Raw genomic sequence first — 15,277 nt, forward strand, 5'->3', positions numbered from 1 at the left:
AAATCACGTCAGCTTCACCTTCAAATTACACACTGTCCTCACTGGTCCGAGTCACCATTCCTCACCTGGATTATTTCAGTAGCCTCTAAACTGGCCGCCAAATATCTGTTCTCCGCAAAGAAGCCAGAGTGACCCTTTAAAAGCACGGAGCAAATCACGTCGCACATTGCTCAGCCTCCCAGGGGCTCCTACCTCACTCAGCGTAAAAGCCAACCTCTCTGCAGCAGATGCTAAGTCTCAGGTGACTGGGCCCGTGGTCCCTCCAGTGTCCTCCCCTTCCACTCTCCCCAGCTCTTCTAAACATGTCATGCAGCCCTGCCTGGAAGGACTGGTTGCTGTAAAGTGTCATCCTGGCCTGGCCTTAGCATCTTAAATCTGATCGTACTAAAGATCACCTCTTTCCCTAAAATGACTTTCCCTTGTGTGTTGCAACCGGACTCCACATCCAACAAACCTTTCATTCCTCAAACTTCAGTCAAATGCTTCTGCTCTGAAAGCTTGAGTTAGGATGGTTTGGGTTCCTCTGCATTCTGTTCACCACCAAGTAGCTCTGCCTGCTCCCGAAGGAACAAATCTAGCCTTTAAACCTTGCTTTACTTAGGAAACTCACGTCCCCTGCTTCACGGTGGGGAAGACTTGGGGCTTGTTACCAGTAATCATGTTGCTGCCATGTCCTTCTGCCTTCTTGCCACCAGCAGTTTCTGTTTCCTAACCTCCAGTAGCATTTTGGGACACACTTTTACTGGAAAACATAATTTTTGGCTCTTCTAGCCCAGCAGATCCCCAAGTGTCACAGTGGGCTCTGTATCTTTAGTGCCTTGCACGATTATTGGCATACAGATATTCAATAAATATTTAAAGAAAAATAATTCCTAAAGGACTTCAGCAGAGCTGTACAAATAATAACTGCGAGCAATTAGAATTCGACTCATAAAGTGTCATTAAATACACAATTCCACAGCATTTATCTGTTGTCCTATGTGAGCCAAAATCATTTGTAGGGTTCAAATTAGAAGTTTTCTAGGTCTGTCTTCTGATATGAAACATTTTTCATCTTTTAATAACTCTTACCTATTAGTTCAAAGCCTTTAAAGGAAGGGAGGTCATATCAAGAAGGAAATGGAAAAGTCTTTTTTAGGCAATATTTGTCTCGTTTGGCAAACGTTTCAGCACTGCCTTGGTTTCGGACAGGCATGCACCCTGGCTGGGGCAGGCGGAATCCTGTGCTGGGGCCGCCGTAGGTCCCAGCAAGTCCTGAGTACGGGCTTGCCTGCGCAGCCAAGAGCTGCGGCATCGCTCTGCTAGCCAACAGCAGGGTGAACTGAAACACTTAAGCAAGAGGTTCCACTGTGTCTCGAGCCTCCCAGGCTTCAATTAGCTGAAGATTAAAAAAAAGAGAGAGAGAGAGAGAGATTATCACTCTGTGGTGGCATCTATTTCTGGCTTCTTACTGATGAATCTTTTCAAAATACTGTGCCCACGCTAATTTGTTTTGGAGTCATCCAAAGTTTTGGTGAGAATTTTTGGAAGGTATTTCCAGGGAAGCCCCTTAATCTCTTTCCTAAATAACATTTGTTTTGTGTTATCTCACGGGCTCTTTGGTATTGGTGGATGACTGAACTCAGGTGTTCAGAAGGGAGAGTCCCTCCTGGGACCTTGGTGGGTGCTCCTATTGGCCTGCCCTGGGCCATGGACAAAGCGGTCTCGGGGTCTGAAAAGGACTGCACGAGAGGATTGCTTTATGGGTCTCAGTGAAGTGGGTGTCCTTTCCCAAGTCCACTGGCTGATCTTCCCACCGGTGCTCTGGATCTCATATCTCCTCCTTCTTTAGGTATCTCTACCTTATCCAATAGCTCCTTTCCCCCTTACCTTCAAACTCTACTTCCTTTTAAAATTCAGTTCAAGTGTCAAGTACTTAAAGAATCTTTCTTGATTATCTTCTCCCCTCCCAAGCCCACCCTAAACGTGATAACATGCTCTTCCTACTCTGCCCCTACCATATGGAATGCGATCCTCTGCTACTGCACTTGTCCCAGGAGTGACTGGGCCGATCCCTGTTTAGGGGGAGATTTTATTTTGATTTCTATATACGTGAGGCTTCTGGAAACAGTAGGTGAAACCTCAGTAAATATGTGTGCAATATAATAACCATATTAACTATCTCATAACTCACATGCAAATTTTCTAGCCCAGGTTCCTCATTTTACAGAAGATACGCAGAGGTTCAGAGAAGCTGAATAACTTGCCTAAGGCCTTACAAACATTCAGGGGAAGATAAAAGACTACAATTTTGGATTCCTGACTAATCAGAGATCCCTGTTCCTCCTACTAGGCCCTTCTGACACTCTGTGAACCAACAACACTGAGTATTTCCCACATTTGCATAAAAAGGACACAATACATGACATAGCCCTTCTCTGATGTTTACACTCTTCCTAGTGTATATGGCTTTGATAAAGGTTTTGTTGCTAGAAAATTCCAAATCAAGAGAAATGGACCCTTCAATAGGGCAGCCTGCTCTGGTGGAAACACTGAGGTCTGGGTGTTTATTTAACAGATACATGAGTTGTTAAGTGAATTTAAAAAATGGCTACTATACTACATTCTTAAGTCTCTGACAAGCTAGTAGAGGACATTAAGGGCAAGTCCACAAATAAATATAAGGCAAAATGTGATAAATCATAAGAGAGTTAAGAACAAGAACAATGATGTACAAATACAGAAGAAATTGTTCAAACTTAGGGAAGTCAGGGAAGGTTCTGTAAAAGTTTCAGTGTATGAGAACACAAAAGACGAGTAGGTTTTGCTAGACATAGATAAAAGCCTTTCAGATAGGAAGAGAATTGCTTTAAGGCTAACATTTCTAGAGGAATTTATAAATAATACTGATAAAAATATCCAGCCAGCCATCTTCTATTTATTCCTGGAATGGCAAAAGGCAGAGCGAGGAGCAAATTCTTTCCCCCAAAAAGAATAAAATAGAGAAACTTCTAGAAATTGAGCAAAGGCATACAATAAATCAAGAAGCATTTATTCAAGAAGAATTACTGACCGTTGGCTTAGAACAGCATATCTGTGGTATTTTAGCCTAGGGCTGCTCCCATCTCCTTCCAGCTCCCATCAGCAGGGCTGTTCTCCCAGGCAGGACAAGTTGGAAGGAGATGACTTGATTTGGAGAGGAGTGAGTGCAGAAAAACTCCATTCTCCTGGGCATTCTCAGTGGTAAATGAATAGGAAAGATTAATGCAGCTAGCCTGAGGTTTTGGTTCTGGATGGGACAAGCAACAGATTGGCAGACTGGCCAGAAATTTGACAGGGAGATAGGTCCGTGGAATGAGACAACCATAGTCTGCCTTGCTACATATTCCTGGTGGTTTGGAAGCCTACAATCAAGAACAAGGCAGCGTATATATTCAGGGGAGACTCGAGAGAGCCCTAGCTATCTGCACGCATTCCTGGCTGAATGTGAGGCCTTGGACACAGGCAGCAACTCACGAGGGCCCAGGGTAGAGGAAAAGCTGCATGAACTTGTAAGCTGCACGCATTTTGAACGTGTTCTACAACCTACACACAGATCTACTGGCAAGCGGTAAAAGCCCTTACTGGCTAAAGATATTTGAGGACAACTTCTGACATATCATTGGCCGACCACTAAGCTATGCTGACACAGAGGTGATTCCTAGGGAGCCACACTAAAAAAATACAAGTAAGATTCAAAACATGTAACACTGAGCAGAGACATCAATGGCCATATATGCCACAGGAAGGACGATCTCTATAGAATTAGTCCAGGGAAATCACTAAACAAACAAACAGAAAAATGGCAGGAGCAATGATTACTACCTCCTTGGGGGGAGGAGATAAAATCAGAATCCAAAGTTTCTATAATATTACCTAAAATATCTAATTTTCAATTTAAAAAAGTGATAAGATATGCAAAGAAACAGGAGCGTGACCTATTTTCAGGGAAAAAAAAAAGTAGTCAGTAAATACTGTCTCTGTCACTGACCTCCACCCACTAGATGCCAGGAGCACCACCCCCGAACTCCCCAAGTCATGACAATCAACAGTGTCTTCAGACATTGCCAATGTCTCCTGGGGGAAGCAGGCAAAATCATCCCTTGACTGAGAGCCACTGCTCTAAAGCTACAGTAATCAACATAACGTGGTGTTGGTGTTGGCGTAAGGAAAGATAAATATCAGAGGAACAAAATTAAGAATACAGAAATAAAACCATACATTTATGATCAACTGATATTTTACAAAGGTACCAAAGCAATTTAACAGGGAAAGGACAGTCTTTTCAATAAATAGTACTGGGATACATAAGCACACACAAAGACAACTTTGGATCATACCATACATGAGAAGGTAAGTCGAAATCAATCATACACCTAAATGTAAGAACTAGAAACTATAAAACTTCAAGAAGAAAAGATAGGTCAAAGCCTTCATGACCTTGAGTTAGGCAAAAAAGGAAAATCCATAAAAGAAAACATTATTAAATTATACTTTATCAAAATTAAAGTATTTTTCATTCAAAATACACCATTGAAAATGAAAAGACAAACCACAGTCTTAGAGAAAATAAATACAAAATATATAAAGAACTCTTACAACTCAATAAGACAGTCCAATTTTTTCAATGGGCAGAATATTCCAACAGACATTTTACCAAAGACACACACATAGCTAACAGCACAGACTCAACACCATCAGTCATCAGGGAAATGCAATTAAAGCCACATGCAGATACAACCTCACATCCGCTAGAACGGCTACAAAAAAGATAGACAGTAACAAATGGTGGTGGAGATACAGAGAAACGGGTACTCTCACTCTTGTACATCATGGTGGGTATGTAAAAACAGTCACTTTGGAAGAAAGTATGGTGATTTTTTAAAGTTATACGTAACTTTACCATATTGTCCAGCATTTCCAACTCCTAAGTACATACTCACGAGAAATGAAAACACATATCCACACCCAGATTTGTATGCAACGTTCATAACAATGTTGTTCATAATTGCCAAAAAGTGGAAACCAAAATGTCTATCAACTGATCAATGGGTAAAGAAAGTCCAGTATATTCACACAATGAAATATTTTCATCAATAAAAAGGAAAAAACTCTGGATACTTGTTACAGCGTAGACAGAGCTTGAAAACATTGTTAGGTCAAAGAAGCCAGATGCAAAAGACCACGTATGTATGATGTAATTTATACCAGATGCCCCCAAAAGGCAAGTCTATAAAGACAAAAAGCAGATTAGTGGTTGTCAGGGGCTGGGTTAGGAACAGAAATTGACTGCAAATGTGCATGGAAGAGCTTTGTGGATTGTGGAAGGGCTGTAAAACTCTATAAGCTTACTGAACATCACTGAAATTCCCCTTATAATGGGAAAGTTTTATTTTATGTAAACCATATCTCAATAAAGCTGTTAATTTTGAAGTTAAACAAAGCAAATAGCAAAAAAACCCAATTCTCTTATATTCCTACCATACAAAGATAACTGCTGTTAACTTTTAGTGGTTTTTTTTTTTCTGAGTATGTGTTCTAACAAAAAGTGACTTTTATGACAGTTTTTAAACTGCTTAGTTCATATAGATTATTAATATATTTGCATGTCATTAAATCTTTAAAATAACAACGAAACTGCACATTTCATAAAATCATGAATAAAACTGCAAAACCACTTTAAAGACCATCCAATGTCTTCATTTTACCTGCTTTTGGTTTCAGTTTCCTTATGTATAAAACAAGGAGGTGGAACTAGATTGCTTTCTTGATTCTTTACTGCCCTTCCCCTCTTTATTAGGTTGTTTCTATTCCTTTTGGAATCTGTTGCTAATGAAAATAATTAAAAATAGCAAATAAAGTTGTGAGCTTATTTCAGTCCAGGTACATGGATTTTTCTTATTTAATTCTCCTAAAAATCCTGTATTATCCTCCTTCTACAGACAAAAAACATTAAAATTTTCTTAGGGTTAAGAAATTGAAATTTTCTTAAGGGGAGAATAGGAAGTTATTGCTTAATGATTTCAGAGACTGGAGTGATGAAAAAGTCTTGGAAATACATAATGATGATGGTTGTAAAACATTGCTAATGTAATTATTAATGCCACTGGATTTTACACTTCTAGCAAATATCTTATTGCAAAAAATTTCAGTTTAAAAAGAAATGTTAGGTCAGTCAACAAATTGCAGTCTCTCACCATCTGAACCCATCCATGCTCTTTTTAAAAAAATTTACAGCCTTATTGAGATATAATTTTGGCATAACATGGTGTAAACTTAAGGTGTATATGATTTGATACATGCATATATTGTGCAGTGATTATAAGGTTAGCTACCACATTCATCACCTCACATACATCTTTTTGATATGTGTGGTGAGAACATTTAAGACCTACTCTCAAAGCAACTTTCAAGTATACAATACAGTGTTGTTAACTATCATCCCTAGAACTTGTTCATCTTATAAATGGAGTTGGTACCCTTTGACTAGCATCTCCCCATCTCCCCTCAACCTCCCAGCCCCTGGCAATCACCAGTCTACCCTGTTTCTATGAGGAACTCATACTCTTAACATGAATGCTATCTGCATGTTGACAGTCTTTTATAAACTAATGGAATAATGATGAAAATGTCAGGTACCTGGCAGACAGAGAGAGGCCCAGATTTTATCAAATTACAGTCACTGAGAGATCCTTATTCTTTTATCTGGTCCTGTTTTAGTTGCTTCTGAAAAGGTAAGTTCACAATTAATTTTGATGTATCTATAATGTAAATTTCCTCATTTAAATTTTTGATCAAGTTAAAATCCACTGTGCCAGGAAGAATTAGATCTCAAGGATGTAAACTGGCTGCTATTTCAGGTTTTACTACCACCTATTTGATGCTCCATGGGTACAGACTTTTAAGTGTCCTGTGCTTTTACAGTATCAACAGATTAAACCGCTGTCTACAGTCTAGCTGATCCTACTCCTCAAGTCTCTTAGGCCTATCTTTGCCTGAGAATCACTTAAAGAGGGTCAGGTCAGATTCTAATGTGACGGAATGAGATCCAGTGATAAAGGCAACTTTTAAGCTTGAAGGTCTCAGAGGTGGGACTAGACTAGATCTCAGAGAGAACAGGCAGAGTCATAGTATAAGATTGTCACACAGGTCTATAGTTTGTTTTCTTAAAATCAGATGGCATGAAAATTACCCTTTAAGCAAACTCTTCATCTTTCCATGACATCAGGAAATGTGAAGATTAGCTGAACCAAAAGAAAGACTCTCTGAATGTGGGAGACCAAAGACTACCAGTGACTGTAAAAGCCAAAGCTGTTCTGTAACCAGGAAGATCTGAACTCTGTTGTCATCAGTGGGAACAAATGAAGGCTAAACAGACTGTTCGCTTAAAGAGCATCTTTATTTAATCTTCAATATACAATATTACCTTTACTTTATAAAAATTACATATGGAGGACATGACTGGAAGTCCGTTCAGGAGTGGCCAGTGGGTACCTGATTTAGGGGGTTATACTTGCCCCACCTATTAGTTTAAGGAAAAATTATACCAAAGACCTAGACCAGTGAGATTGAGAAATAGCATTTTAACTTCCAAATCCAGTGTAAAAACTGGGGATGCTTTATTCAATTAATCCAACAAAAACTAACTTCCAAATTTTCTAAAAACTGACTTTTCCCAAGAAAGAGCTGAGCTTATCTCCACGGGGTTTTCTGGTACACAATCTGCAGGAGAATTCTGTAGCATCTGACAGCTGCAAGACATTTGTAACGATGTAAAATCCTCGGCATGGCAACATGTATGTAATGTGGACGTATGTCTCTGTGAATTCACACTTAACATTCACACTGAGCCGAAGCCATCTGTAAGGTATGCTGGACCTAGAAAGGCAACTCATTTATAATGTGTGCTTCCCCTTTCACTCCGAGTACAGGCTTCCCCTCCTCTAAAATTTCCAAATACAGTGAAATATTTGATAAACTTCTTAGTGGAAAATCTATTCCCAGGACAATTGGTACACTGCACTGTATGTACGCACTAGCACTGTTGTGTCATTTCACGAGTTCTGCTGGGCTCAAGGTTTAAAACGGGTAAGTCGTTAAACAGTAGAAGTGTAAGGCTGAGGCTGAAGATGCTTTAATTTAAACATGATGCAAACTGACATTCTGAAATAACATTATTGACTGGAAAAGGATTTGAGGCAAGTGCAAGAAAAGAAGATAGGGAACTCCTCTTTCGGACACATCTTTTCTCTGCACTCCTCAGCCTTAGGCTGCTCTAGAGGTAACAGGGGCGGTGCCCTTCTGCAGTCTGAAAAAGAACAGTGGTTGCCAAATGGCAACTGAGGCACATAACCCATTTTCTGTTGCTTAAAAATTTTCAAGAGATTGGTTTCTTCAGCACAAAGGTCAGAAATTCTATCATATTCCTGTCAGAGGCCTCTCAAAGTATTCAAGTGGAGGAACTTTTGCAGCTCCAGCAATTCAGAGTCCTGGCCCAAAGGTCACTGAGCAGACAGAATGTGGAGCCAATATACTATTTTGACACCGCAGGGACCCTTCCTTTTGCACACTCTGGAATTGTGGCATTAAATGACAAGGCAAGGATAAGGGCTGATAGCATACCCCACGAACAAAAAATATGCCTCTTTCCAGATAGCTGTATCATATTGAAACCTGAACAGATTCCAGTAGAGTGTATCTATCTTCAAGACAACAAATATATAGCTTTAGGTTACACAAAAACATACAATTGTACATACATACATCTTTTTGCTTTGAAAGTGAATTATGTACTCAAAACCCAGATAAAAGATGCATATCAAAGATTTCAAGGTCTTACACCAATTAAATTGGGATCAAGGGTTACCAACTATGATCTGTGGGCCAAATCGAGCCCTTCGTGTTTCAGTAAATGAAGTTTTGCTGGAGCACAGCCACGCCCCTTCCCTCACATAGTGTCTACACCTGCTTTCACGTCTCAACAGCACACTGAGTAGCAGAGAGAGACTGTACGGCTCGCAAAGCCTAAAATATTTATTATCTGGCCCTTCACAGGAAAGCGGGCTGATTCACTATAGATCACAAAGAACATGATCTGCATGAGCTGAAGGAACAGAAAGTCATCTTCACCAGTGTTCCTGAAACAGAGTAAGTACATTAAACTCCAGATCATATTTGGTTATTCAAATATCCTGCTTAGAATTTGTGCAGCCAAAACCAGTTAACAACTCCTGTTTGTTAATTAACAAACACAGACAGTATTAACAATGTCTCTGTGCACAATTATATTTATGTATATACCTATGTAAAGAGTGGATAAGATAGGAGCTAGCCAATTTGAGGGTAAGAGAACCTAAAGAAAAACAGGAACTCAAAAATACCATTACTAGGAACTGTTATTAGGAACTTAGAAATATTTTAGTTTTCTTTACATTTAAAATGGGGCCATTACTAGGACCCACAGCAGAGCATAAATCACGTACAACTGTAAATTTTACCCATGAATTATGTGACAAAATTTTTTGAATATAAAATAACCAGCATTTCTATAAAACATTAACTTTTAATTATGTAATTAAAGTGATACAGCAAAATAAGAATGTTTTTATTTATTTCTAAAGTAAATATTTTAATCAAAGTTGCATCAGAAATCAAGTATTTCTTTGACATTTCCCGAGGCGTTAGTTATTAACTACAATTATAGCTGTTAGCATTATATAGTAACACATTGTTTAAAATATATTATAAATCACTTCTTTTCTTCTTTAATTTAAATGAAATATAAAATTAAGGATTTTGTAACATGAATCGTACTGGAAAACATTTAAAATGATACGAACTACTCATACAGAAAATGCCACTGGAATCACAAAATGTTCTAATACTTGAAAGTGCCTAGCACAATGCGTGGCACACTTTAGGTCCTCTGTGTTTGTTCACTCACTCTCTCATTCACTCATGCATTCATTTGAAGAAATCCAGGCCTAAGGAGAAACTGCATGGTGAGAATGGCAAGCACAAGTTTTACCAACAAATTTGTAGTTTTGACAAAGATTTTGGCAATGGAGAATGGAGATGAGAAGTTCATGACCAAAATGTCAAACTACTTGGTTAGCATCTACCAAGTGAAGCCCTGGGTTGCCCGAGAAGACACCACAGAGAATCAGGGTCAACAGTCTACAAAAGGAATACATTCCTTCAATACTCAGGTTTGATTTTTACATATAAACATCTGCTCAAAGACAATAAGTTGGTGTCAGAGATACATAAAACAGCACATCTGTGCAACCCACCAGAAAGTAAGAACCCTGTGACTGGGTACTTACCTCTCTGCACTGAGACTTCTTTTTGGTTGGGGCCACATTCTCTTGGTTTAACAACTTTATACTGGTTTGAACCAAAAAGTGTGATTCTAAAATTCTAACAGAAAAATAAATATAGAAGGTAGAGGGGTGTTCAACATCTCTATTTTATTCTTTTGTGTCCCAAACGTTTTATCTACTCCGCCTGCTTGTGCCAAAGGCACAAAGTAATGTGTCAGATTTTAAGGAGGCACCTGAAAAGGAACATCTCTAGGCTCTTTGCAGAAGGTCTTATAAATGTAGTAAGTATTTAACCTGAGTAATAAGGATTACAAAATGCAAAAGACTGTAAAAGACAGAATGAAGCGAAGAATTGGAAACTAAGCAGAATATGGGATAAGGACTGATCTTGGAGAAAATAATTTTTAAAATCTGTAACAAAAATAAAGCATGACACTGGCAAGCCATTTGTAGCTGACTTAAATTTAATTGCCTTTGGTATTCGGAGAAGGAAAAAAAAAATGGAAGCATTGTTATAAGCTCTAGTTATCTCATCATCAGGGAAGGCAGGGAGATGGTGAAGACTCTTCCTCTGTCCCTCTCAAACTTTTTTGTTTGTACCAGAACTGGCCGTGACTGTACACTTCTCTGCCTTCTCTCAAGCTCAGTCATCTGAGAAATACAAACAGAGCACTTGGGGTGGGGGTTCTGTCTTCTCATTTCTTGAGAAGCTCCTGGGGAACCAAGGAGGCCCCTTTCCTCTGTATTCCTCTAAATGAAGTGAGGGAAGGTTCACTGCCATCTACACAACTGTTCTGGGTCTTTTGCCAAGTCAAGCTTTTCATTTTTTTCAGTGACTCATAAGTGGGCCTGTGCTATTTTTGGGAGAAAAGCTAACACTTTTGAGAACCAAATACTTTCCCTTTTTCTTCTAAAGTTAGTTATCTATCCTTCTCATTTAAAATTAAAAAATTTTCAACTAGTAAAAGATACTTACAATTTGAAAAGATTTACTAAAATTTAACTCTCCTAAAGATTTAAATAATGCAACTGGCTCTACATCCTTGTTTTCTATGTACACTGAAAATCTTGAGGTGGTTATCATTTTATGGATCATTTGCTGAACTGTGAGGACTGTCTGACTACTTGTGGTAGAAGATGATCACCCTTAGAAAATATTTAATTACACTAATTTATTAAACCTTTTTCCAATTTAAACCCACCACATGCTAATAAAAGATTAAAAAGAAAAACTATCAAATAAGATAAGCCTTCAGAATTCTAAGATGGGCTTCCTGCACACTTTCATAAAATCTTGAAATTCTGAGTAAATATCAAACTAATAATACTGCTCCCAACTATTACTGTCATAGAAGCTGTCTGTATTAAATGTAAAAAAAAGTATCTTGCATTGTGACAGAAATTCAGGGGACAGAAAATTTATGCCTTAGATATTTATCTTATAGTTCTTGATAAAATTTAAGTTCTTCCCGCCAAAATATAAAGAAATAATAATTTCTTTAAAAAGGAATACCATTGCAAAATCTATTGATGGAAGAGAAAGCCACTTAGCTATATCCCAAATTTAGTGTAATATGATTAATTATACCACATTTTAACCACTAAAAATTATTTTGAAGCTATTCTGATTAATTCTTTCGATTTCTGTAAGTATTCTTAGAGGAAAAAAGAGCTGAATTTATTTTTTACATATTTGTGAAAAGCTCACTCTTTGATGAGATAATAAATAAAGGATCCCTGGTCCCAAGAATAGTTAAGGAAGTTTGACTGCATTTTGTTTCTGATTTAATAAATTATCTAAGTAATTTGGCTCATCAAGGTAAATTCAGAGCTGCACAATAGTATAGTGAATTTTGCCAAGCCACATAAAGAAAGTTATAAATTGAGGGATTCTACTAAGTTTATAATGAGGTTATAGTGGACAAAATTTACTTTGTAGATTTGCTGGTTTGGAAAAATAATCTCCTATCAACAAAACCAAGGCTTTCTCTTAGAACAGGTTTCAAGGCAACAAACTGCAGCATTTCCCCCGCTTTTGTCATGCTACCAACACTAGACTGAACAACATGCACAAATCCCAAACCCAGGCTCTTAAAAAGTGGTTATGATAAATAGCAGTTTCAAGGATTCAATATGGAGACAAAGACATGAAAAGTACTCTTTGTGAGATCATGCTCCCAGAGAAAGCAAGTTTAACCACAAAATTTCAATGGAATAGACTGAGATTTGAAATGGTTGCCCGTCTGGTCATCTAATGGGGAACTTGAAAATTCACACAGAGATAGGTACTCTGTTTCTTTTTCGAGTCTTCTTGCTGCCGATGCAGTTACACAGTTCTTTTGTTCTTGTTTATTTTAATTTATTCTATTATTAAAAATAGAGGAAAAAAAAGGATAAACAATGTATAAATATTTTGATTTGAGAGCTGCTCCACTTTGGGAGGAAACAAATATATAATTGGTTCCAAAGGCCATCTCTAATTCCTGCAAGGTGCTCCACACTCTCGGCTTATCCATAGGAAATCTAGCCTCCATATTCTAGGACTCTAAAAACAATCTAGTAGTTACAGGCATCATTTCTCATGTGACCATCTCGTTAAGAATCAAAGCACATCAGGTCTCTGTCCTGCACACACCAGGGTATGTTTTGGTCAGGTATAAAATGGAATCATTTCAAAGCTGAGATATTTACAAGGTGAAAAGTCTTGCGGGGAATAGTCACGTTTCACCCTGCCATGTTGACTTAAGAGGTCCAGGTTTTCAAAAGGCCCCTCTCCAGACTAATTTCTGTAGTGGTCCATGTAAACAAAACACAGGTGAGAATGGTCTTTCTGGAGCTGCTTTCATCGAACAGCAGGATTTCTTGAAAGTGTGGTGTTGGCTAAATGTAACACGGGCAGAGGGTGAGCCTCTGTATTAAATACCCAGTGGTCTAAAGGTAAAAGGTCATCACTGGAGAACAGCAGATACAAATATCTGAAAATAAAAGGGGGAAAATGAGTTTCAATTAGAATTCAACACGAAGATCATGTGATCTTAGTTATAACGGCAGAGGATACCAATAACCTATTTTGAGCAGCTTTGATAAAAAAAAAAACGTATCAGAGAATAAACCTCAGTCATTCAAATGATTAAAAACACAAAAACAATGTAATCCAAAACAGTGCATACGAACAGCCAGTAAGATGAACAACTAAACCTCTAAAATATGACAATTAAAAAACAAATTCCACATACCTGTCTGAAGCACATAAAACAAGGCTGTAAAATGGCACAAAACAAACCAATTCATAATTTTTCAGATATTCTTTTAAAAATCAGATGTAATATTAATCGTATGTTTTAGCAGCTAACAGAGCTCATAGTATAACCAGAAATAAATTATTTCACATTTATTAATAAACACTGAGGAAAATAAGTAAAATACATTATTTGGACACAGTAAGGACTTTTACACACTCCTAATATATTATTTTTTGCAGTTCTTGGAGCAGGGATTACAAACTGTTAAATAAAGGTTTCAGAAACATTATGGATTTATAGGAGATTTAACAATTTATGTCTCTCTTAATTGGTAATAGCATTATTTATATGAAGGCAAGGACTCCTGACCTCTCCATGAATACTGCAAGCCACAGTGGTAACTTAAAAGTTAAAAATGATAGTTTACACACACAATGATTTTTAACTATAATATCAGGCAAATTCCAATCTGAATTCTATTAGGAGGTCATCAAAGTAAGCATTAAAAAACAACTATACAGAGTCAGGATATCTGGGTTCTAACTCCTCATCTTAGCAGTAACTAGTTGAGCCATACCAGGCTTCAGTGAAGAATTCCTTTACAGTATTTTAGCTAAACTTACTTTGGGTTGCTTATCAACTTATAACTGGTAATGATGGAATGGAGAGTAACAGCGCTTCTAATCTTACTCCTTGAGCCTAGGCCTTGAGATCTGCTTGACTTATTTATTCACCAGGTTACAGGCAGAGAAGTTGGAACTGAAAAAGACTTGGATGAACATAGCAAGAGCCTCTCTGTATGAAGACCAGAAGCATGAGCTGTTTGTGTCCTGGGCACAAGTAGGTCCAGGGAGCTATGTTCCGTGCAGTTCCATGTCTCTTGGTTGTATGTGGGCTCACGGATCAGGCTCACCCTAATCTCACCACTTCTTGGGAGAGGAGTAAGTGAAGGAATAGAAAGAGAAAATGCAACATCCTGCGAAATGAATCCTTTCCATGAGGGATGTTACAGAAGTATAAACACAATGTTGTAAGAATCGGTAAGATAATGAACGTGAAGGTTTTAGATAACAAAAGTGGTACTATTATTTTTAAATAATCATTAAAAAAAATACCCTTAATACTATTGTAGGGGGTTGATTAGTGCCGCTCCTTCCTCTGCCTCCTACCAATTCATGTCCACCTGGAGCCTCAAAATGCGACTTTCTTTGGAAATAGGGTCTTTGGGGATGTAATTAGTCAAGGATCTCAAGAGGAAATCATTCTGGTTTTAGGGTGCACCTTAAATCCAACAACTTCTATCTTTACCAGAGAAAGGCAAGAGACGTTTGGACCCAGAGACACACAGGGAAGAAAGTCATGTGAAGGTGGAGACAAAGACTGAAGTTATGCTCCCACCATCCAAGGGATACCTTCAGAGGAAATTGGTTTCAGACTTCTGGCCTCCAAAACTGTGAGAGGATAAATTTCTGTTAGGGCACCAAGTTTGTGGTAATTTGTTACGGCAGCCCTAGGAAACTGGCACACCTCCCACACTTGGGCTTTCTAGGACACCTCTGGGCCTTAAGCAGGGGTTTTAAATAAGACTGACCACTTCTTGGAGAGTCAATCTCTAGAAAGCAGAGGCCACACTACAGATATCCAGATACATTTAAAATTTTATAGCAAAATAAATGTTAGAAATTAAAGTAATAA

At 38.1% G+C, this 15,277-nt stretch overlaps 1 protein-coding gene across 3 annotated transcripts in view; it reads right to left on the minus strand.

The window, feature by feature from the left end:
• Nucleotides 1–1,089: 1,089 nt before the first annotated feature.
• The window catches only part of MAN1A2 (mannosidase alpha class 1A member 2), a 149,054-nt gene continuing 134,866 nt past the window's right edge, over nucleotides 1,090–15,277 (minus strand). For 2 of the 3 annotated variants that reach the window (XM_032486947.1, XM_006184283.3), the window contains exon 13: nucleotides 7,399–13,315. In XM_032486947.1, coding sequence (XP_032342838.1) covers nucleotides 13,183–13,315 — 133 coding nt within the window. In that variant the 3' untranslated portion in view covers nucleotides 7,399–13,182. Of the gene's footprint in view, nucleotides 1,379–7,398; nucleotides 13,316–15,277 lie in introns of those variants that run through there. The other variant, XM_032486948.1, reaches the window with a different exon arrangement.

Source organism: Camelus ferus, chromosome 9 (genome assembly GCF_009834535.1).
Source record: "Camelus ferus isolate YT-003-E chromosome 9, BCGSAC_Cfer_1.0, whole genome shotgun sequence".
NCBI classification, from domain to species: Eukaryota; Metazoa; Chordata; class Mammalia; order Artiodactyla; family Camelidae; genus Camelus; species Camelus ferus.